The 21,984-nt window shown below is 47.9% G+C and overlaps 7 protein-coding genes across 7 annotated transcripts; 5 read left to right on the top strand and 2 right to left on the bottom strand.

Moving 5' to 3' along the window:
- Positions 1-258: 258 nt before the first annotated feature.
- On the bottom strand, positions 259-2,725 carry SPPG_07654 (uncharacterized protein). Its single transcript, XM_016755812.1, has 4 exons — positions 2,497-2,725; positions 2,006-2,029; positions 1,327-1,938; positions 259-1,267 (listed from the first exon to the last, which is right to left on the bottom strand). Exons 1-4 carry the CDS (start codon positions 2,704-2,706, stop codon positions 347-349), a joined length of 1,767 nt encoding a protein of 588 aa, XP_016605305.1. The 5' UTR covers positions 2,707-2,725; the 3' UTR covers positions 259-346.
- A 401-nt stretch (positions 2,726-3,126) lies between these two features.
- Positions 3,127-5,398, top strand: SPPG_07653 (uncharacterized protein; the record flags this gene model as incomplete). The annotated part of the gene is made up of 7 exons (XM_016755811.1): positions 3,127-3,297; positions 3,343-3,607; positions 3,829-4,082; positions 4,148-4,563; positions 4,619-4,732; positions 4,793-5,013; positions 5,070-5,398. The coding sequence occupies 7 exons, from the start codon at positions 3,127-3,129 to the stop codon at positions 5,396-5,398; spliced, it is 1,770 nt and encodes a 589-aa protein (XP_016605304.1).
- Positions 5,399-6,881: 1,483 nt separating this feature from the next.
- Positions 6,882-10,322, top strand: SPPG_07651 (uncharacterized protein). Its single transcript, XM_016755809.1, has 5 exons — positions 6,882-8,217; positions 8,294-8,803; positions 8,872-9,301; positions 9,358-9,803; positions 9,889-10,322. Exons 1-5 carry the CDS (start codon positions 8,124-8,126, stop codon positions 10,083-10,085), a joined length of 1,677 nt encoding a protein of 558 aa, XP_016605302.1. The 5' UTR covers positions 6,882-8,123; the 3' UTR covers positions 10,086-10,322.
- Positions 7,163-7,785, bottom strand: SPPG_07652 (uncharacterized protein; the record flags this gene model as incomplete). The annotated part of the gene is made up of 2 exons (XM_016755810.1): positions 7,163-7,225; positions 7,291-7,785. The coding sequence occupies 2 exons, from the start codon at positions 7,783-7,785 to the stop codon at positions 7,163-7,165; spliced, it is 558 nt and encodes a 185-aa protein (XP_016605303.1).
- Positions 10,323-13,234: 2,912 nt separating the features above from the next.
- On the top strand, positions 13,235-13,953 carry SPPG_09486 (uncharacterized protein). The gene has a single exon (XM_016757653.1). The coding sequence runs from the start codon at positions 13,312-13,314 to the stop codon at positions 13,618-13,620; it is 309 nt and encodes a 102-aa protein (XP_016605301.1). The 5' UTR covers positions 13,235-13,311; the 3' UTR covers positions 13,621-13,953.
- A 2,825-nt stretch (positions 13,954-16,778) lies between these two features.
- SPPG_07649 (uncharacterized protein) lies at positions 16,779-19,703 on the top strand (the record flags this gene model as incomplete). The annotated part of the gene is made up of 8 exons (XM_016755808.1): positions 16,779-16,923; positions 16,988-17,468; positions 17,531-18,002; positions 18,067-18,333; positions 18,398-18,533; positions 18,605-18,984; positions 19,046-19,177; positions 19,238-19,703. 8 exons carry the CDS (start codon positions 16,779-16,781, stop codon positions 19,607-19,609), a joined length of 2,385 nt encoding a protein of 794 aa, XP_016605300.1. The 3' UTR covers positions 19,610-19,703.
- Positions 19,704-20,209: 506 nt separating this feature from the next.
- Positions 20,210-21,984, top strand: SPPG_07648 (uncharacterized protein). Its single transcript, XM_016755807.1, has one exon. It carries the CDS (start codon positions 20,997-20,999, stop codon positions 21,846-21,848), a length of 852 nt encoding a protein of 283 aa, XP_016605299.1. The 5' UTR covers positions 20,210-20,996; the 3' UTR covers positions 21,849-21,984.

The following is a 21,984-nucleotide window of genomic DNA, read 5'->3' as shown; positions in this document are numbered from 1 at the left end:
TTATTCTCATATCTGGGTATCTCGGAATATCAGCGGGTTGACGCATAGCACTCTGGATCCATTCCAAATACAGTAAGGCAGAAACGGGGAGCTTGGCTTTGCACTCCAGAAGCGGATGGCAGCTTTGAAAGTGAGCAAATTGGCCTGGATCAGCAAGTTGAACAGTACAAATGGGATCAAAAGTATCGTCCACCACAGCAACTCAAGGAAAAAATCCATCATAGGTGATAGTTCCGTAGCTGATACTTCATAGGACAACAACAAAGGCTGGCCAAAACATTACTGCAGTGTTAGAAGAATAGATAACAATTACTGACTCGCAACAAAGGCATATATGTATTTATTCTTAAGCCGGTGTGATCCAAGCTTTGCTACCATCAAATGGATCTGCAGCTATTTTAACCTCCGTGTCAATTAGTTGAAAGTAAGCGTCTCTTAATGATCGCAAGATGTTCCGGAAGTGTAGCATCTGCCGAGCAGCAGCTACCAGCTGTGCACCAAAGTTATTCTTCATAGCAAAGACTGGGAGTTCAAAAACTCCAAGTTGCTCCGTGACATACCATCCCCCCTCCAAGTACACAACCGCCACCAAGACATAACGGAAATTGTGAAGAATGATGCCTGGAACAGGGAGCTGAGCCACAGCTTTCCTCACAGCATTTGTGTCGTCAAAACGGCGGATATCGAGGATGCGTCGCGACATTGCAATATGAATGTCACGTAAAATTATGTATAAGCCGCATCTGTCTGTTACTGGTTTTCGACCAACTGTGCTTGACCCAATGTTGGCAGCGGCCCCAAATTCCACACCCCATGTTGTGCTCGAGTCAGCGGCATGGCTGGTAAACAGCCAGTCTAGAGATGCACCCCTTGTCTTTCCACCAGTCCTGATACGCCTGTCCCGGGAGGCACGCGACTCGAGTTCTCCATAGTGCTTGTCCACAACACCTCGGAGGCACAACAGCAAGTGTTGATGGACGTCAATGTCAAGGTCACGCTCGCTTCTTGCAGTGACAGACAATTCTGAAACCTCATACAAGAGATTCAACACATATTGGACATCCTTGTTGTCAATGGCAACAGAGGTCGCAACCTTCTTGGATGCCGTTTTGGATGCCGTCACTGAAGTTAACAAGTTGCGAATGAAGCCTCCATTCTTGGTGGGTGCCGTCAGCCCCTCGTCCATTTCCAACATGTCTGTAAGTGTTTTGCGGAAACCTTCGACTTTAGATTCTCGACCTAGGCGAACCAACTCATCGGCAGGTATCTAAATAAGAAGTTAGCATGCTAGCAGTAGAGTTCACAGTACAGTGCACTTGCACTTACATGCTTCATCACATTGAATAAACTGTTCACGTCACTGTCGACCTGTTGCCATTCCGCACGGGTTAGGACTGCACCAATGATATCCTTCACAGATTTTTTCATGTCATTTGAAAGGTGGCTGGATACAGATTGGGGTTGACCTATAATTGATCCAGTAAGGTCAACGATTCGATGCAAAAAGGGATCACGTTTTTGCTCCTTTGTTCCCGACAATCCCAATTGAGACTCCAAGATATTCTCGAGCTGTGCAGAAAGATTTGTCGGTGACAAAAGAGCGAATGGAAGAGGCTGATCACCATCGAAAACTCTCTCTTCGGCGGGGAGCCCAGATGGCGCGATGACGTCGAAGAGGGAGTCCGGCTCGGAAAATCCATCCTCGGACAGCGTGTCGTCATAATCTGACGCGGGAGAATAGGCCCGGATGCGTTTCTGCAGCACCTCAGGACTCGGTGATAGGGTGCGCTTTTTCTGGTTGAGTTTGGTACAATACACGTTCTGGCGGCTTTGATCTACACCAGTAATGTGCCCCTGACTATGTCCTACACTGACTGGCGCGTTCACGCTGTGGTCTAGCGTGAAAGGTCCTCGAACAAAGAGTGACCTGGGAAACATCTATGAAAAGATCAGAAGTATGTTGGAGGATATCAAGCCATTAATGCACCCTTTGGAATCGACTTACCTCCCGCCAAAACGTTCCAACGTCCTTTATAAAACACGTACATGTGATGACATAAAAGGACAAATGATGGTCAGTAGATTGCAGCTTCCCAATATGCAGCCTTTATTAGTTGCCGGTCCTCCATATGGGAGGCGAACGAGGTATTGGCCGAGTAATAGCAAAATCCTAGGGACACAGCGCCTCACAAAGGATTTGTATCTCCATCAAGTTGCCAACTTGGCGGTGCATAAGTTTCCTTTTGCACCATACAACGTTCACATTCCCCGCAGCGAATACGATGAAGATTAGGCTGCTTTGGTCAACATAGCTGGCGCTTGACGGGGTCACAGAGAAACACGGCGAGAGAGGGACAACCATTAGCGTGTCAGAAAGTCTAGCTACCACGGTTTCCACCTCAGTTCATGGAGGACAACCCGGGTTTGTGCAGCGTAGTGTTTCGTCCAGTAGTAATGGCCAAGTGTCCCATGCCGTGAAAGGATAGAGGTAATTACCTTTTTGTTGTAAACCGCGGCTGGGCCTACACTGTCCTTGAAGGCCTTCCAAAGATGGCCGTTCGCATACCTTTGATCCCAGCGCTCCAGACCACGAAAGGCGAACAAAGAGTGGTCCAGAAACCCGCGGTAGGAAGGGCACTTGGGTCCACTTTTCAAATATGCTTGCACTAACTCTTCCGCTTTCTTTTGGTCAATTTTCTTTTTCATCGCGAGACGGCCAAACGCGAAGGGTGAGCGACGAGGTATTCTGTTCCTTATATACGCGTGGACGCGTTCTTCAGAAGTGCGCAAAATTGCGCCAATCAGAAGCAAGGAGTGCTCCCCTTTACAAGTATAACAGACACTGGTGTCTAATGCCTAAGTTACAATGCAATAATCCAATCAATTGCAAGCAGTGACTGCCCACATCATTTAAGTCACGTTAATTGTATGGTTGCAATGTGAGATGCAGTGTGTCGTCATAGTCTATAGTCTATACACTCGCACACGCACAGTTACTGATTATGGGGCCTTCTGCGTGTCACATGACAGCGCTGGTGGCACGGGTGGCACAAATAGCACGTAAGGCTGGACGCGCAGGAACGCGACTCTTCCCCGTTCTCTTCACCGCAAGTCCATTTTCTCACGATGAGGAACTATCTCCCGCCGCAGCCTGTAATCGAAGATTTTGTTGAGAAAAACCCGGATGCCGGCTGGGAAGACTGGGTGGCTCGCATAGAGGAGCTCTTGGCTGGCTTTCCGGAAACCCGATTAGCAAGACAACAGAAGCATTACTTGCAACTTGCCAATTTGAAAGGAGTGAGTTTCCTTTTCGTTTTTAGTTTGTTTGTAGTCTGCACATAGAGCCTGCGTGTCGGCAGTTTTGCAGTTTGCACATCACGACGATTGGGGGTCACCCCTGGCTCGGTACTCCTGTTGCAGATGTGCACGAGTCTGCCAGTGAAGCAAGAGCTATCCCAGCTAAGCTATCCCGGTCTTAAACCTTCCCAATGTCACAATGGGACCATGATGCAGAAGATCCATCAGATATGGTTGGGAGTGAAATCCCCTCTCCGAGGGATTCAACCTCCGCCGATGAAGCGAGAGCTGTCCCAGCTAGGCTATCTCGGTACATTGTGATTGAAGGAAGGTTTCGAAGAATCATACTGTGTGTGTGCGAGCAAGAATTGTCACGTAGGCGACTTACACATATTTTTTCAGCCCGGAACATGAGACAAATTCTTTTCTTATCGCCAGAAGATCCGCTGCTAAATCCAAGAAAAGCAGCATCGAGAACAGAATAGAGTGGATCAGCTAATCAATGCACACAGGAATCTTGCCCTTTTGCAGCTTCAGAGGCACATCAAACGCTCGTGAAAATCGTCGACAAGCCTGATAACCAGTGTTCCCTGGATTCCCATAAACGCAAAAAAGCAAGACTCTTGCTCGAAGAAGATACTGCTGGTCCGGAGCCGACCGGGCTGGAAGAAGAATTTGTTCCGCTCGAAGAGATCACGGTGCTGCAAGAGGGATCGGTTCCGCCAGAGGAGATTGCGGGCCTGCAAGAGGTATTGAAAGGAGCGAATCTAAAATTGGAGCATGATGTAAGTTCCCAAGTTATTCCCCTTTTCTTCGAAATGATACAGCAGTTAAAATTATAATTCTGTAGGTGATTGTTGCAAATATCAATTGTTCGCAGTTGATACGCCAAGTTTTGAGTGATGTTTTATTGGACATGCAGAAACCGGAAGGCGATCAAAAATTTAATCAGTCCGTTCTAATGACAGTACCCCATGTAGATGCTTATACTGTGTATAGTACATTGAAAGGTGGTATTTTAGTCACCCGGCATCTTCCGGAGCCATATGAGAAATATTTGGATACTAGAAACTGGGCCAAACTCTACCATAGTATTGCCCATGAGACTCTTTGGGATGCCGTAGCTGCGGTGGCGCCACCGGCTATAGCAGCGGCCACACACAAGTTCGAAATTAGGAAGCTTGTCGAGGAAGAGACAGAAGATTCCCCTGACGATATGACATTCTCCGAACTAGCTAGGGATGAAGCAATACCACTCGAAGCCATGTCAGTGAAGTGTGTAGCATACATGCGGAAGCTTTATACTGAATGGTTTTGCTAGATATCCTTATGTCGGCGCCGACGCTCCAGCCTTTGAGCACGAACCGTCATATACTGGCAAATATGTCACTCCACACTTCAGCCGTCTATTATCTCCGAGATGGAAGCTATATATGTAAGTTCATCCACCCCAATTTTCATGCTAAGTAACACTTATCTTTGATGCTTCTGTCAGCGACACTGTAATGAATGACAGAAAGCATCCAGATATCACTATCAAAACTATGGATCGCATTGTCCTTGTTGCGGAACTGAAGTCACCCCATGCAACCAGTACCCAGCGAAACTTGCAGTTAGCTGATGGGCTGGAACGTGCAATGAAATTAGTGAAGAAAGATATGTTAGAATACGACTGGGGGCAAACTCCTCTGCAGCTGATTACCGCAATTGCACCAGGTATTTCTACATGATCTTGCCTCTGGAGATTCTTTTACTGACACACAAACACCAAGACGGCGCAGTCTTCCACATATATAATGTCCAGATTTATGAAGGCTTGTGTTTCTGCGTCGAACTAGGCAAGATCCCGATTGTTAATTCATTGGAAAATGTTGGAAATCTCCCTCGCTGCATTGCTGGTTTTCGCCGCTTGAAAGAGATTTTGAAAGCGAGTGGAGAGCGTCTTTGCAGTCAAAGGGCCCGCCATACCTTTCAAGATGCGCCCAACTACCCCATTACTCCTGATAAACATGGACTTCTTCGAGACCTACGCCAAGTCTTTCCCGATGCGCTCACTCCGGAGACGAAGACGAAGGAAAAGCGTCGTCGAAGCCAAGGTTAGCCGTTGTAGATATGTACAAAGATTTTGTGATGGCGCCATCGTGTTGTTTGAAAAACTGTCCTGTGGTAGATATTGGCCAAATTATCTTTGATACTTTTACATGACAAATTATCTTTGATACTTTTACATGAATGCACTGGTGGTTTGCTTTGTCCTGTGATTCCTGGTCACTTGCGCGTCTGTAATCTAAGTATCAAAGCCTTTAGATCTCGTCATGGAATGTGTTTTGAAGGCTCGATCATGACAGATGGTACCTCGGTGTCAGTTTACTTGAAACACCCTGATGCCGACAAGTATGGAAAGCGTGGAGCAAGAAAGTCAGCAAAGAGTTTAGAGGACAAAGTTAAAGCACAATACATGGAGAAAAACTTGTCTGCTTGTCGAGTAGCAGAGAACATCATTGTTGTTGACCCAAACAAGTGCGACATTCTCTACTGCCAAGACAGCAGTGGTACGACATTTTGCTACACCACCAACCAACGAGCCATGGAGACTGGAAGCCGTTGACAGCAAAGGCAATGGCAGCAGATGACGAAGAAAGCGGGAATTGATCACATAGAGTCACGAATACCATCTCAGAAGATGATGAACCTCATGGACTTTACTCACTACCTTCTCATTTGCCATGCAAATTCGGATTGTCAAAAGGAGTTCTACTCACATCCTGCCCACACGCAGTGGAAGTGGCATGCATTTATAAACCGTCAGAAGAGCAAGTCAAACCTCATATCCAACATGCACAACAAGTACAGTGAAAACTTTAACATTGTGATGGGTGATTGGAGTGATGCTGCGAGATTTCAGATGTCATCAAAAACAAAAGGTTGGCGCACGGTTTTCAAGCACTACCACATTGATTGTTTCCTGCTCGACGAGTATAAAACCTCATCTGTCTGCCCTCACTGTCATCCTCTGACGTTGAGAAAGGCTTCAAAACATGACCTCATTCAAGACCTTGGCAGCAACGTGAAGGCAAGATTGAAAAAGTCCACGGATTGCTGGGTTGTACCAACCCTAACTGTTTGCAGCAAGCCTGGACGATGCGCTACTAGAATCGAGATACGCTGAGCACCTGCAATATGCTAATGATTGTGAGATCAATGTTGGATGGGCACTGTAGACCAGAAGTGTTCAGCAGGAGGAGTGTTCCAGCCGAGCGTAGCGTAGATTGGTTAGATTAGCTTTTCCGAACCGGTTGTCGCCGGTTCAATCCCTGGTGCGCTAGTGCCAATGCCCATCGGCTCCGCACTATACGAAATTATCATTAGATGCATAGAAAAATACCCCGCCTGTTTTGCTGCATTTTTAAAGCATGTTCAACCAGTATATGCTATGTTGAAACGTAGCGGAAAACAGGGTCAATTTGTAGGTACGTCGGGTTGCAACATTGCAGTGGTATCAATTGGATCAGGACAAATGGCACAGCAATCAATTTATTGCAAAAAAAAACTAAAAAAACACCATTTTCTATTCGATATTTCCTTGCTATTTCCTTTCTTTCCTATATTTCCTTGCTGGATCTGCTATTTCCGATGCATAGCGACAGCTTACATCCGCTCCGACGGAGCACATCCTATTCTGCTGGCTCCGCGGGAGCTTCCCCTTCTTCTTGTTCACCTTCAGTTTAGTACGCCATGCTCATAGCATAGGGACGCAACACAAGCAACACAAGCAACACAAGCAATGGACGTTCTGAGGCACTCACCGAGAGCCGGCTGCGGAGCAGCTGCAATGGCAGCGGCTGCCAAGTGCACATATTCTGGTTTAGTACGGCAACACGAGCAATGGACTTTGTGAGGCATTCACCTGGGGCGGGCTGCTGAGCAGCTTCGAGTCCAAAAAATTGGGTTAGTGTTAAGCTTGGGTATGTATAAGACACGGCCCTTCCCAACTGGCAACCCAAACTGAGGCGGAGGGGGTGAGACCAGATTAATCGGCGCCACTCCGGGTCCGACCATATTCAACGGCGACGGTCCTTGTGAATATACGAAGTCCCAACGCTGATTGATCAGCCACCGTGCGAGGGTGGAGGAGAATGCTGGGACGTTATCTTTTCCGCCTGCCCGACGAACGGCGTCGTCGCCAGTTATGGTCAAATTCACCACGAACTGTTGGGGTCCGCCCGCAACCGCGGGCGAGAGGGACGCGGTCGCGGAAAGAAACGACGCCGTTCGGTGTCGTTCCAATACCATAGTTCTTGCTGGCTGTGGCGGCGGAGCCGCAAAAGTCAAATTGACTGGATCGACGTTAGGCGGGCCACCCAACTTTATCGAGACGTACGCTGGTCGCCCTTCCTCTGGCGGCTGCGTACGCAGCGCGAAACGATGTGTAGTTCCCAGCCAAAGCTGCGTGCGCGGCTGCCCATTGGTCGTAGTCAGCAGAATCATCTATGTATTGCGCTGCGCGGGCAGCGGTTGGTAAAGGATGATGGTTTTGATTCCTGGCAAAATGCCAGAACACAGTGAATGAGTAGCCTTGTTACCCTCATTGAGGACAGAATGCGACCTACCGAGCCAGATATCGTGCATTTTGTTAGTGAAAAGTAGGTTTTGTGGTTTTGGCAAGTTTTCGCCGGTAAGTTAAATTTGACGCCCGCGCGGTTAAAAGACCCTATTGCCATGGCAACAAAATAAACTTCGCAGATCACCTTACTAAAGGCGCAAAGCGTGGCTAGCTGATTATTCGCGATCGGAAACATACGAAAATTTCCATCGAAATTCTTTTAATGTATAACAACCCAAAAACAATGCAAAACGACGGCACTGAGATTACCGAGCAGCATCCTTCTCCGGGAACCTTCCCGTCTAGTAACAGTTTCGGTAAGAGCTACCCAGTGAGGGTCCCAGTTGAGTCTCATGACAGTGTCTACATTCAGGCTCTAACCTGTAGACTTAGATGCTGCTGGATCCCGGCAAGTGGATTTGGATGATAACAGCATCAATGTGTTTCGTGACGTGAAAGCGTTATTTTCCCCTATCGAAAGCGGCAATGCCGCCGGAATGTTGAAGACAGGTATGGCGGTTTTAGCCGCGGTCGCCACCAGCGGTCTCAAGTACGGTTCGTGGCTGTTGTCCCCAGAAAGCAATACTTGCCTGGCAAAACTCGACCCGGAGATCGTGGGACCGGGTCCCGAATTCCGTCTGGACTTGAGAAACATGGAAGCGTCTACGTCCGTCAGCCAAGATGCGGAGCAGTCTGAAACGCATGAGGCGGTACGTCCGCTGCGCAAGCGGTCGGTAGCTAATTATGAAGATTCGCAGGCGAAGAGGCCGCGACGTCGGAGACAGCAACAGCACCAGGGGACAGAGGCTTCGCCTAGCCCAGAGGCGTCCGCCCCTGAGCGTCCAAACCGCAGATCTGGTAAACGTGCTGCTGCTCCGCAGCGAGAACCGGAACTGTCGCCAGGTAAGTGGAGAGGCATGTTGAACTTCATACCTGGTTCATGGACTGATCTGGTCGCACCTCCTATGTAGCTGAAGTGATGCTAAAGAAGTTTGCGGAAGTGAATCGTGAATCCTTTGAGGAGTCACTCACCGCTGTCAAGCGCATTAAAAAGCCACCTGTCTGCAAGCTGAACCGTCAGCAGCAAGAGGAGTTGGAAGCACGTGTGGCCAAGGAACTCGGCCCTAGTTCGCCTGAGTTTACTCAGGCCATTTACAATCTGACATATGCCATGGGGGAATATGACAATTCTCTTGCTGTATTGGCAGCTGCTGAATCTTTCGCAAATTTGCGATCGGCCTGCGTTTATGCGGCGTTCCATCATGCCTCATTGGCACTGTACGACTTTTATAACAAAACTGGATGGCCCAAAGGCCTCGGGCCCAGAACATCCCCAAGGATCGAGAAGCCGCGACCGTCAGAGACATACCCCGATGAGGCTCTTCATATGAGGTGCTGGCGGTAGGTAAACCTTGTAAACTCAACCTTACAACTTTTAACCCTAACGATCATTTTAGCCAAAGGGTGCTGAAAATCGTAGATAAATTCAACTCTTTTGTGAAATGGGCCGTCAGTGGAGGAAAGTTACCCCTGAGTAAAGTTGTCATGTCTGGCGAGTTCCTCGCCCATTTGGCGGCCCTTGTGGGCCCTGGCGTTCTGATATATCAAAACGGGAGCGAGTTTTCCCATAGAGCGTTTCAGAGAATGGGAAAGCACGAGCAGGTCAAGCTCCTGTCGCAGCTGAAAGATAATGCGGAACCGAAGGAAACCGCAAGGCGTGCGTTGGGAAGCCCCGATGTCCTCAAATTACTCTCCCCGCTCTGGGGTCGTTTCCCGGGTAAAGACATCCCGCTCGAACAATTCCTAGAGCGGGTGTCCCGCATGAGCCTGCCGAGGCCAAAGAACCAAAAGCCAAAAACCGCGCTGCCCAGCAGCAATGACAATGTCGATAACAGCCGGAGTGGTAAGGTGCATACTTTAGCCCAACTTCCATACCCTCTCTCAATATGTTCCTTCTTGTTGTCCCCTGTACTGGCTCTGACATTCAGATAATATGGAACCGTCGTCACACGACGCTGACTCCTCGTATGAACAAGATGAAGTGGAAGAAGAAAATGATACATATGAGAACAAGAGCGATGAGGAGTCGGAATCCAATGCCGCTAATGAGTCGGAATCCAATACCGCTACTGAGTCGGAATATAGCGTCAATGACGACATTGAAGGCCCATCTGCCGCTTCGTAAGAAGCCACACCCATTTGAGCGGCATGTCTATCAGATGGAGGTTGTTGATGATTGCAAACGCTAACATATCCTTGTGGATGCTACGGCGTTTTTGAAAAATTGCTTTTTGTCAGCATTTCTGTATATTTGTATTTAGTAAATTTGGGAGTGTTGTCTCCTTCGTAAATATAACCTCTTGCAAGTTAGTCAATGAGTTATTGGCAAGACCACAACGGTTCTGAAAAGCCCTGGATCGCTACAACCTTGTCATGTTACTGTTTTAGTTAGCCATCTTATGCGCCCAAAATTAGAGGTCAAAGTCAGCTTGGTTTCGTTACTCTCTGGGCACAACGTTCCTAGAGATAAAGCTCTAACACTGAAATGGCAGCGGCATAGTTCCTAACAGAGCCATCTTTTAGACGCACTTAATCCCTATTATGCTAGGGCATTACATGACTTGGATTCGAAGAAGAAACTCTAAAGGAGGAAGAATTGACTGTCATTATGTGCCAATCAGAACTCCAGGAATCGGAGCTTCAGGTGGACTATATATTATAGAAAAGGAATTCTTGTAGACAAAGTTTTACTAGTAGTATATGTTGTAAATTATATTACATTGATCAAATTATCATGCGCTATCTATTATACAGCCACGTAGTCCATTACTGTAATCATAATGCTGTACTTATCTGCCCCTTCCATGTCCATAAATGCTCTATATAAGATCTGCACGTACCTGATGATGATTTACAGAATCGCACAACATTCTTGTTCTTCGAATATTTGATGCCAGTGTACTATGGTGAGCTTAACCTGAGCTCTGGTTTCTGCCGGTGTAATTGTGATAGAAGACAAGTCGGTAGCAATATCAACTAGACTTGCACTTCCTTGATCTTCAATGATCATATGACAGAATGCCATCATCCAGTACAGCTCGTATCGAATATATGATGGGACAGATAACGGGTACGCAGCACAAACACAGCAGCGCATGCGTTAAACCAGGATTGATGGAAACCAGGATTGATGGAAACCAGGATTGATGGCATGGCCATACCGCCTTAGCAATTGCTATGAAATAGTGCGTTGAATGAATGCAACCACACGAACCCACAATGGAAGAAATTACAAATATCCAAACCGCTGTGTGGTGTCCCATCACATACTCGATAAGAGTTGTAATAACCCTGTTTACTACCTGCCAGTCCGGGGGACAACAAATAAGAAAATATTTGGAGAGGATAATTGTAGGTTGGGTTAGAAGTTGGCAAAGTCCAGACGCAACCATGGGCGCACTTGAGAATGTAGCAACGACAATGCGGCAGGCACTTCATGGGCCGACGTGGAAGTCAACAATGGTGATATCGACACTTCAGACTATAAAAGTAGGTTGGGTTAACATTCCATGCGTTCTTCTGGTGTTAGCTCTGCACGCAATGGTGGCCATAGTTGCGGTGAGAGAAACACCAGAAGGGCGTATGGTAGCAAAGCAGTCAAGGCTCGTCCAATGGAGCTGCATCGCCCAGCGACGACACAGCTACCGATACTGAGAGCTCCACAGGTTTTTGATTTTGCATGATATTTTATAGAGAATCCAAAAGCACTGGCGATACCAGTTTCGGCAGCTATCTCCTTACATGATGAGTTCGGTCGCGAATAAACCAAAGAAAGAGCTGCCCCTTTGCACCTTGGCGTCATGTCATAAGCCTACTTTGTCAGCATGACTTTCGTTCCCGGACCCATCAGGCTGAAGACAATCCCGCGAAGCACACCCCAGAGGAGACAGCGCAGGCCGCAGTGGTTGAGGGAAATGCAGCGGAATAGGATGTGCCTTCTTCTTGCTCAATTTTTGCCAGAGGAGTAGGGGCTGAGGCGGTGGCAGCTACGAGCAAAGAATTCGGTCTAGTATGCCATGCGCATAGCATACGGACGCAACACGAGCAATGGACTTTGTGAGGCAATCACCTGGGGCGGGCTGCTGAGCGGCTGCTGCTAGGGGGGGCAACATTCGGCTGGTGTGCAGCAGCAACGACGATGGCTGCCAACCGCACATATTCTGGTTTAGTACGGCAACACGAGCAATGGACTTTGAGAGGCACTCACCTGAGGCAGGCTGCTGAGCAGTTGTGATCGCAGTGTCATACTGCGTTCTTCCCTCCTTTCTTTGCGTTTTCACCATACAAAGAACGGATTACTTGGGAATGTCGCGGTTTTCTGACCCCACAAAAGTTGACGGTGTATAGGGTCGTAAACCACTATAGACATTTGTGTTGCATTTGCTGCGTTATCCGTACATATAACAACATTCTTCATGGCGGCGCTCTCATATAGGCTCTTGTGGACATATGTGTCTTTTTAATAAACCCAAGCGATATGAAAGCAATGTCGCAGTATGTTATAGTGCATTACATTAGTGCAATCACTCCACACATCCCAATCTCAGTTGATGTGTGCCATAAATGGGTGATCATCTTATAATACAAGAGAATAACTGGGCGTGCCTTGGTAATTTGCTTATATATAGCCATGAGGGGACAGGGAGCGAGAGGCAAGGGATTCGGTTAATATGAACTGAGCAGGATTTAGAGGCTTCCGAGTGGGTGATCAAGCTGTTGAAGGATGCTGTTTGGTTCCTGTAGACCTAAAGTGAGAGTTGAGAAGCTAGTTATGGGGATTTAGTGTCGCTACGGCTTCTGCCTGGCGACGTTGCTCTGTTGATATACTCTAATATACAAGATTCTCGGATGATTTTTCTATGCTAAAACTACAGTGTCACTACAACTGATCTGTTGGTAGCGATACTGATTCTTTCCGGGTTGTACGAAATATACTAAGAAAGGTTGAGTTGCGATAATTGCAGGCACCACGCCCTGTTTCTTGGTCGCGGTAGCCGCGTTTTCCGTCTTCAGAAACCGAAATAAACATCCACGTGCCCTCATCTGGCTAGTTAGCGACATCCCTAGGCATTTCCTGTCGCCACACTACCTACAAGTATGCTTATTATATTTTTTAGTAAAAGAATTCTGGTGGACAGTATTTATAGCAGGATATGATTCCAGTATCATATATCATTTATTTGGGATATCTGTGCCACCTGTGCCACGCAGAGCTGCAGCTCGGCTTGGCTCTAAGGGGTCAGCTCATGGTTTGGCTTGGAGCGAGCTGTTAGCCGAACCGAGTGAGCCGTTGCCATCACTAGTGTGGATGCCAAATTTCAAAAGTCCTTTCAAATTTGGAATTGGCGAACATGCCCTTATGCCTATACACAATCCCCAACCATGATATCCGTCCTAACCACAAATTTACATCCTATCTCCACCTCTCTTCCCTCATGCAGAACCTCTTGCTCAAAAACCACCGCCATTCCAACTTTTCCAACAACTTCAACCATCTCCCTCTCTCTCCCTTTCCCAAACCAAAATGCTGTCTGTCCACCATGATATTCGGAAGCATCAGTCAACCAAATTTGCAGAGTATACTTGGAAACTGCACCCGAGGGAGACACATGAGATCCGTCCCGATGCCGCAGAAAAAAATCCTTGGGCTGATATTTTAGGAACCGCAAGCGAGGATTGAGTGATAGACTGTTCTTATCTATGTTCAGTGGAATGTTGTTTTGCAGAAAAGGTTGGATTCGAGACCAGATCTGGGTTGATAATTCGCAGGAGTCGATGATGCATCGCGAGGATTTTCGAATGTTTGGGGCGTATTTTTCTGCTCCTGTGCCGTTATTTAGCAGGGCTGGAATGTAGCCTTTGGATTCTGTGTAAGCAATGAGTGATCGGCATTCATTTGAAGTCAGTAATGGATGAAGAGTAAATGCTGTAATGTGAGGATGTGATCGGGAGAGATTGGACATGGTTGGCGTCGGCGGTGTAGTATTGAGTTGTGGCAGCGTAGTGTATCTTTTCTGGTATGACGATTGTGCACGAGAAACACCCTGCTGAAAGATGTGCCTGTACAGCATGGAGAGCCCAGTATTATTCTGATAATCAAAAGCAAATCGAAAATATATCCATCCGTTCCAGCCAGGCAATGCAGGAGGCCACGCACAAGGCAGCCAGCGCAGGCTTGGGCATCCAGTCAGACGGCTAGGCCACCGGAAAATTTCCACAGTTACACAAGTAATGTGGCGCTCTTTGATGGATCTCTGTTTTCCGAGAGATTCCCCAAAAGCTACCGATTTGTATTTACAAACTCTGCGGGCGTGGGTTCGGCTTTCCAGGCATTCCTGACACGAGCAACGCATTTGCAAGGTTTCCTAGACTTGAACCCGCATCAACACACTCATGCTTTCTAGTTGGGTTACATATGATAGGATATGGTAGTAATAGTAGATTAGAATGCATTTGTAACCCCGCACTAAGAATAAGAACTTTAAACCCTAACCCTAACACTAAAAAATTTGGAAAAAAAACCCTCAACCCTAACCCATGTAATAGACACCAACCTTGATCCTAACCCTAACCCTCTCTAGAACCCTTAGTGTTGACATTACGCGTGCTGCTGCTAACTGGAACAGAGCTACCATTCTTTTGCTTTGAATATCCATTTAGTACCTGTTTGACTGCAACAAGGAAGATGGCAGAGAACGACATGTGCGTCAGACCGAAGACATAGGCCAGTTGCGCTAGGGTTCGGTTCCAACTCATTCGGGACGACTCCTGGGATGGACTTGACAATGTAGACGGTGAGGCCAATCCAGCTCGCGCTGTCACGACAAAAGGAATTAGCTTTTCAGACATTTTGCGTGACTTGCAAAGAACAGCAAACCTACCAGATTAATCCAGCCATGGCGTAAATTGATCGTCTATGCGCTTGATCATTCACTATCTGCGCCTCAGCCCCGCATGAGCTTTCTCGTTTGATCTTTAACAGCCGTTTGTATATAAGAATCGGTATAACGGTGTCAAGACTGAGCAGGTAAAGAATGAAAGCTGCGTAGAGGCCTGATTCTACTCTCTCGAAAGGAAAGCCGCCTTCGTAATTGTCGACCGTTCCGATTACAGGCTCTTTTGCTGCCTGGTAAAAAGTCATCAGAAGTCCTGGAAATGAAGTGATCATCCAGAAAACCCCCGTGGCCTTTTGTAAAGGAGTTACTGTTGAGATGCCCACATCAGAGCCCACATCTTTCTCTCCACTTACCACAACCATGGTTCGATCAATGACCGGATTGTACCAGTTCGTATTGAACAGTCGAAACCTGAACAACACCAGCAAGACATGAATCAAACATCCCGCATTCCAGAAGAAATCTGCGCAAGCGTTGCTCACGGCGTCATTGAAGTACGGTTTCTGCGCACGGACAACATTGGATATAGCAAAGGCCAAATACAAAAGGGATTCAACGGTAAGTGCGACGGTGAAGGGCGTGCGCTGGCCGCGAAGTCAGCCAAGCGCGTAGTAACAGTTTCTAGGGGAAGGGGAGTTAAACTTCGTATTTCGAGCGTCAAGGAAGATCTAAATGCAACCTTATTTGCACGGCCAGCGCGATGGCGGCAAAAGCGATGGTAAGATCTTCAGCTGTACGATCCTGGGATGGCATGATTTTTGTGCCTTCAGCAGTAGCATTTCTGAGGTCGGGAGTGGGATACGCATGTGGCTATTTGTCTACCGCAAGGTACGCATGTGCATTTGATGCAAAAAAATAAGAAGTGCGCCATCCGATGTTAACAATGTTTGCATCGTCTTGGTAGAAAGGTTTTACTGTATTGACAGATTGCCTCTTACTATTCCCGTTCACAAAAAGTTGCGAGGTGCACTAAGCACAATGTTACTGACGGATGGAATTATGTGCAGCATTGTTTGGTAACAATAAGCCAGTCTAGTTCAGCTCAATATTTTGTCGCTATCATGCAACGCCTCCCTTTATGGTGTATTGTTCGCAAACAATGCAGGTCCATCTGCTGGTAACGCGTACTTATTACCAAGGTTGATTGTTCCCAAACAATGCAGCTCGATCCGCCCGTAATGTTTATTTATAACAATTGAGCTGAACTTAGGGGTTAGGGTTAGGGTTAATGAATGATGAGCAAAGGTTAATGTAATGTAAAGGGTTAGGCCTAAAAATGTGACGTCGGTGGATGAGGGTTACTTAGGCCTCGTATGAATAGATCACGGCTATCGAACAATAGATATCGTTGTCCTCAAAATTCCCACATTCCTGAAACCCATCCATAACCCGTATATTAAGAAGTCTTGCTGTGTTTGTTCAGATAACACTTACTATATCAACGTACCGATCTGTTAACAATCAAAGATGCCTTCGCTTTGTCTTTTTCTACTTGGTCTTCCGCTTCTTGCGTTGGTTTCTGCTACTCCTGCGAGCATCAGAATCGGTATCAGGTAGGCAGCGCGTCCTGTTTTCCAATGGCAGACACCCTACTAACACCTCTCCATTTAGTCTGGACTTTTACGGTGCGGACCAAGACTGGTGTTTCAAGGTCCTCAATGTCACCAACCTCCGGCTTACCCAGCTTCTGAGCCAATCGGATATTCATCAGGATCTGAAGCTCGTTGACCCAACCTCCCCCCCCCATTCAGCTCATCGTGAACGACAACTGGGATCCAGATCCAGATGTCCTGATTCCGACTGCTTCAACCTCAATCAATTCGGCCATTCATCTGGCCTTGATTGATGGAGTAACGGCAGTCATCGGTGCCGGATACTCTGATGCCACAAAGGGTCTGGCTGCGGCGGCAAACTTTTTCGGAATGCCTGTTTGCGATGGTTCGTCCGCGAATGCTGGGCTGTCGAGCAGGAATGATTATCCCAACTTCTTTCGTACCATTCCGAATGATAACTTGGCTGCTGAGGCGACAATCAACCTTGTGTTGAACACGTCCTGGACCCGGTTGGGTAAGTAAGGGGAAGCGATATGATGTATTATGACTGATTTTCAAAGCTGAACGTCTCCAAATAGGTTTCATCGCTCCGACTGACAACATGGGCACGGGGTTACTTACAAGGGCGATCGAGTATGCGAAGTTCATGAAGGTTGACATCGCCACCGTGCAGACATTCTATCCGGACAATGACGACTTCTCCCTTCTCGTCAGCAAAGTGATTGAGTCTGCTGCGACGGTTCTGGTCTATTTCGGCGCCCCTGAGGGGTTGACGGGTATTCTGAAAGAGGCCGAGAAACGTGGAATGGTGTCTACCGACTATCAGTGGATTGCGTACAGTGATCCGTCTCTTATCCATGCTATGGATCCGAACAACCCAGATGCGGGCGGCCTTGAACCTGCTGAGCTTCGACTATGGCACGGTGTTTGGCAGCCTTACCCTCGCGAAGCTTCCGGAGACATTTATAAGAATACCTTTCTTCCTGCCTGGCAAATGGAATATGCCAATGGCGATATGTCGGCATCTCCCACGAGCTATGCTATGTTTTTCGCCGGCTGGTACATTTCCTCTCATCTGAATGACAATGCCCGGTTCTTAATCAATCGCTTCTCCTTAATAGTCTCGAGATGATGGTCTACGGCTTTGACAAGCTTCTGAAAAGTAACACAGTCACCTTCTCGGATCTCGCTGATATACACACCAGTGGATTTAGGTTTACTGTTCCAGAAGATTTCTCCTTTCCGGAGAAACAAGGTGTCACCGGCTCGCTGGCACTGGATGAATACGGCGACCGACTTGCAGCCATGGATATATTATACTATGATTATGGTACTGACTCCTGGATTCCGTTTGGCACATGGGATAAGGCAGGGGAAAAGGCCACTTACGTCACACGTTATGCGGAGCCCGTATATTTCAACGGGGGTACAATGAGGCCTTCGGATGTATTGCAAGTCACCACGCTGTTGACCACGGTCGATGTCCATGACGGGATGGGTACCTTTACTATTGTTCTGTGTGCCATTGCTGTGCTTGCTATTTTATTAGTGATGGTTATCTTGGCGAACGAATGGAGTAACCCAATTTTCAAGGTGGGCCGAGTCATTGATGAGCCGTTCAGCACGTCTCACCCACTCTGTTTCGGCGAACGAACAGGCAAACAGTCCGCCAATTTTAGCCACTACACTCATCGGTATTTTGACTGGCACCTTCTACCCAGTAACTCTCCTGGGAGAACCATCTCAGGCGGCTTGCGTTGCTGCTGCCTGGCTCATCCCTTGTGGCCTGGGTCTCGTTCTAGGCAGTTTGCTTGTAAAAACTTTCCGTCTTTTCGCAATCTTCAGGAGACAAGGCGCAAGAAAGATCGGTACCACAAACAAGCACATGTTTTCCTGGCTCGCCACTGTAGCTGGCATTTATGTGGTACGTCGCCAAAAATGCAGGGTCGGCCAGCTGTTGATGTAGGAGTAACGATTGCTGCAATTAGGTCATTGTTCTAGTATGGACCATTGTAGACCCACCGCGTCCACAGAAAGAAGTTTACAATATCATTAGCCCCAGTTTGGTAGAGTCCCGGGCTTTCTGCGCTTCCTCAACGGGTCCTCGACAATGGGCTGTGCAGGGTGCGGTAGCGTATACCTGTTGTGCTGCAATGCTCTGCTTCGTCTGACATCCAACGCCTCTATAATCACAGGCATCCTCTTCGGATACACAGTCCTTCTGCTCATTGCCGGAGGCTTTATGGCCTTCGCCACCCGTAACCTTCCTAAACAGTTCAGCGAGAGCAAATCTTTGGGGTACGTTCTCTACGCTTACAGCGGAATCATGATTTTTGTCCTCCCCATACTCTTCCTTCTCGATATCTCCTACTCTGGATACTTGATCATCAAGGTCATTGCCACATACGCAGCCGTGTTTCTCACGCTTGGTATCTTGTTCGGAAACAAATTATTTCAACTGTGGCAATCGCGCCAGGCGAATAGGAGCAACAATGATCTTTTGCGAAGTGGAATTCGAAAGAAAAAGGATCCAACGACGGATAGTTGGGCGGTTAACTCGGTTTCCAAAACGGCGGTAGGCTGCATTGTCGTTTTCTACCTTAAACCTACCTCGGCGCTCACGGTTCAAATGTTAGACCAAGTACGGGAAAGTTTGGGTGTCTGATCGTCAATCAATGGTTTCCTTCTGGGCCGAAAGGACACTTATTGTCTATGCAGATAAAGCTATTGCACTGCTCGCCGGAGGTGCAAAGAAGCATGCAGCAACGGTACGATAGTTTCATGTCCTGGAGTTAAGCTATCTAACACCCCCTCGCCCCCAATTCCAGACGTGTCGCTACTTTCCACTTTTAACTTACGAGTTCTCCACCCAAGTCGAAGAGTCCGAGGGCATTTACACCCTCCGCCTCCGCCATTCCACTGATCCAGCCTCGAGTGTTACCGTCCGAGTCCCATCAGCGCAAGAACTGGAGGAATGGGCCACGTTGATCGCCAAACTTTGCCGTCGTACATCCGATGTGATTCCCAATAGTAGGGCTAACAGACCCGCATCAAGCAATCCCGGTTCTGTAACAAATCAGAGCGAAAAATCGAACAAGGTAATTCCCAAGGTGCATGGGCCTGGGTCTTTGAGTCGTATCAGTGGTTTTGCCGAGAACGGCAAAGCAGCTAAGAGCACATTAGATGACTCTGAGGTCTGAGAGGAGAAGTATGCTCACTCGATAGTATAGCAGTACAGACATGATTGGGTATTGAGTGGGCAGGGATGCCCATAACTAGATGTCACTAGGAATGGATGCAATGGTGAAATTTTCCAGAGTGCGACTGGAATGTAAGGACTTTCAGATGAGATCGCAGTCAGTAGAGCTCAACCACTGTTGGTAGAGCTAAACCATCTTCTGATCCATTTCCTCAATGGGTTAGGGTTAGGGTTCACGGTTCTTAGTATAATGCGGGGGTACACATGGGTTTCTGCTATATCCTACTACTAGGTCCCAATCTACTACTAAATCGCAGCGCTGGGAGGGATCCTTACGTTCTGTTAGATCGACGTTTGGGGCACTATCTGGGCCGGCGATTGTAAGATGCCCGCCTGGTCAGCGGTGCGGGTCGGGGGGTCGGGGGTGGCTTGTATGCGTCTTAGTAAGGTGGGAGACATAGTGATAGTTTGTTACTTGTAAGGAGTTAGCTAGTTGGCTTTAAGGGCTGGTTATCCAGTGGTTCAATCCACATTGGTGTATTGTGTGTGACACTAGTTCTTGCCAAGACACTATTGATTACGTACATATTGGAATGGACATGCAAGGATGCACAGCGGACCCGACGGTCTTCATCTATCTAAAGCTGGAGCTATGACACAGAATGAGACCGCGGGAAACACACCGCACACTCTTCTCAAACCGCACTTTCGATTCGATTCAACAATGGGGTCAAGAAAAGGGCAAGGGCAGGCGGTAGTGAGCTCCACAGATGTGCTACTCCGGATCTTTGCTTTCTGCAGCTGGTCAGATCTGCTTGTCTGTGAACAGGTTTCCGTGAGCTGGTGTGGGCTGATCCGCGGGCCCGTTGGTCAAGCTCACATTTGGAAACGTCTCTTGCACATTACCTTCTTTCCCGGCACTGCCCCGGATCTCTACGACGTCAACGAGACATGGAGGGATCTTGTGTTGTCTTCCGGTGCTTGGTCGCGTCCTTGGCCGGAGACCCCACTTCCCACTCATACTGGTGTATGCAAAAAGAATTTACCTCCCGTTTCGGGCCCGTGTGGAAAGGCAGTAACGTGCGTCGGAGCGTTTCATCGTCAGCCGGTGGAAGACTCGCATGCTCGCTTCCATGTTGTGGGCAGCTCCGTAGTGCATACATCATACCCTTTTGAGCGTAAGCCGCTGAGGTCACTTCGGTTCTTTTTCTTTTAAAGCTGAAGCTGAAAGGCCCTTCACTCTTTTGTGTCGTCGGGCATTCTGCCATGCTATCTCAGCTACAAAAACATGGCAGCTGAATCTAGCGGAGCTATCCCGATCTGTACGACACACTCCGGTGACCACGCTAGTACCGTCTCTGGCGAGCCCCTTTTTCGTACTTGACGATATGAGAGGGCAGGAATACCTGGTCCATGCCTCTAGCTGGTCTCACAAAATCAACACGGCGGCCAACACGTTTGCAAGCGTTTGTGGACGAATATGTGTAACTCGTAGACGGGACACTCAATTGGGCCCGCTGGACGTGTGGGAAATAGTCGGCAACCCTATCACTCCCGGCGAAGCTGTCTCTGCATCAGACACGCCGCCGTCTCCCTCCGGTCCACCAACATACTATCTTCGGAAGCTCTTTCAAGTACCATCTGCCACACCCGCTGCATTCAACGAGAAAATGCTGGGATACGTTACTCAAGATGCTGACGGAGAGGACATTTTTCGTCTGGTTCGCATCGCCGATAATTACCTTATTGCCGAGTCTGACGAGTACGCATTGGTTCATCCAGAGCATCGCATTCAACTACCCCCCGATAATGGGTATCACATGACGCGAACACATTTATTCGTTCACTCGTCAGAAAACATTACAGTATTCGATCTTATTTCTCTACAACAAGTTGCCACGATTGAAGATCCGTTTGGTTTGGAGGATGAAAAGTCATTTGATGACGGGGACGACGAGGACGATGACGAATACGAAAGTCCCGCTGCCCCCATGCTGTTTCCAACCGTGGACGGCACCGTGCTTTTCAGCCCAAATATACGCCGGAGAAGATGCCAGATCATAGAGCCTATGCACAGGCAAAGGCTTTACTTCGACATCCCCTACGATTCCTCCCACAAAGACGGGTTTTTTGTGGTTGCTAAAATCTATGATCGGGACGAGCACGGCAAGCGATCTGGGGCCATTCCATCTGATTATGTTGTTTGGAAACAGTATCCGAGAATCCACTCTTCATCGTAAGATAGTTTCCGAAAAATGGCGAACAATTGTTCGCCCATCCGGATCACCACAAGGCAAATCGAACGCATGTGTAAACAGCGAGTTATGAAGGGACATCATTTTGCATCGCTCCTGGAAACCTTTAGGTACAACGGGT

This window comes from Spizellomyces punctatus (genome assembly GCF_000182565.1).
Source record: "Spizellomyces punctatus DAOM BR117 chromosome Unknown supercont1.16, whole genome shotgun sequence".
In the NCBI taxonomy this organism is placed as follows: domain Eukaryota; kingdom Fungi; phylum Chytridiomycota; class Chytridiomycetes; order Spizellomycetales; family Spizellomycetaceae; genus Spizellomyces; species Spizellomyces punctatus.
The sequence above is the reverse complement of the archived record's forward strand: the minus strand, read 5'-3'. Positions and strand labels throughout refer to the sequence as shown.

Bases quoted from the DNA above. Each gene is read 5' to 3' on its own strand.
- SPPG_07654 (XM_016755812.1), bottom strand. From the start codon at position 2,706: ATGAAAAAGAAAATTGACCAAAAGAAAGCGGAAGAGTTAGTGCAAGCA. The intron at 1,939-2,005 runs GTAAGTCGATTC...ATCTTTTCATAG, and splicing joins TTGGAACGTTTTGGCGGGAG to ATGTTTCCCAGGTCACTCTT. The intron at 1,268-1,326 runs GTAAGTGCAAGT...CTTCTTATTTAG, and splicing joins TATTCAATGTGATGAAGCAT to ATACCTGCCGATGAGTTGGT.
- SPPG_07651 (XM_016755809.1), top strand. From the start codon at position 8,124: ATGTATAACAACCCAAAAACAATGCAAAACGACGGCACTGAGATTACC. The intron at 9,302-9,357 runs GTAGGTAAACCT...CGATCATTTTAG, and splicing joins CTTCATATGAGGTGCTGGCG to CCAAAGGGTGCTGAAAATCG. The intron at 9,804-9,888 runs GTAAGGTGCATA...TCTGACATTCAG, and splicing joins TGTCGATAACAGCCGGAGTG to ATAATATGGAACCGTCGTCA.
- SPPG_09486 (XM_016757653.1), top strand. From the start codon at position 13,312: ATGCCCTTATGCCTATACACAATCCCCAACCATGATATCCGTCCTAAC.
- SPPG_07648 (XM_016755807.1), top strand. From the start codon at position 20,997: ATGAGAGGGCAGGAATACCTGGTCCATGCCTCTAGCTGGTCTCACAAA.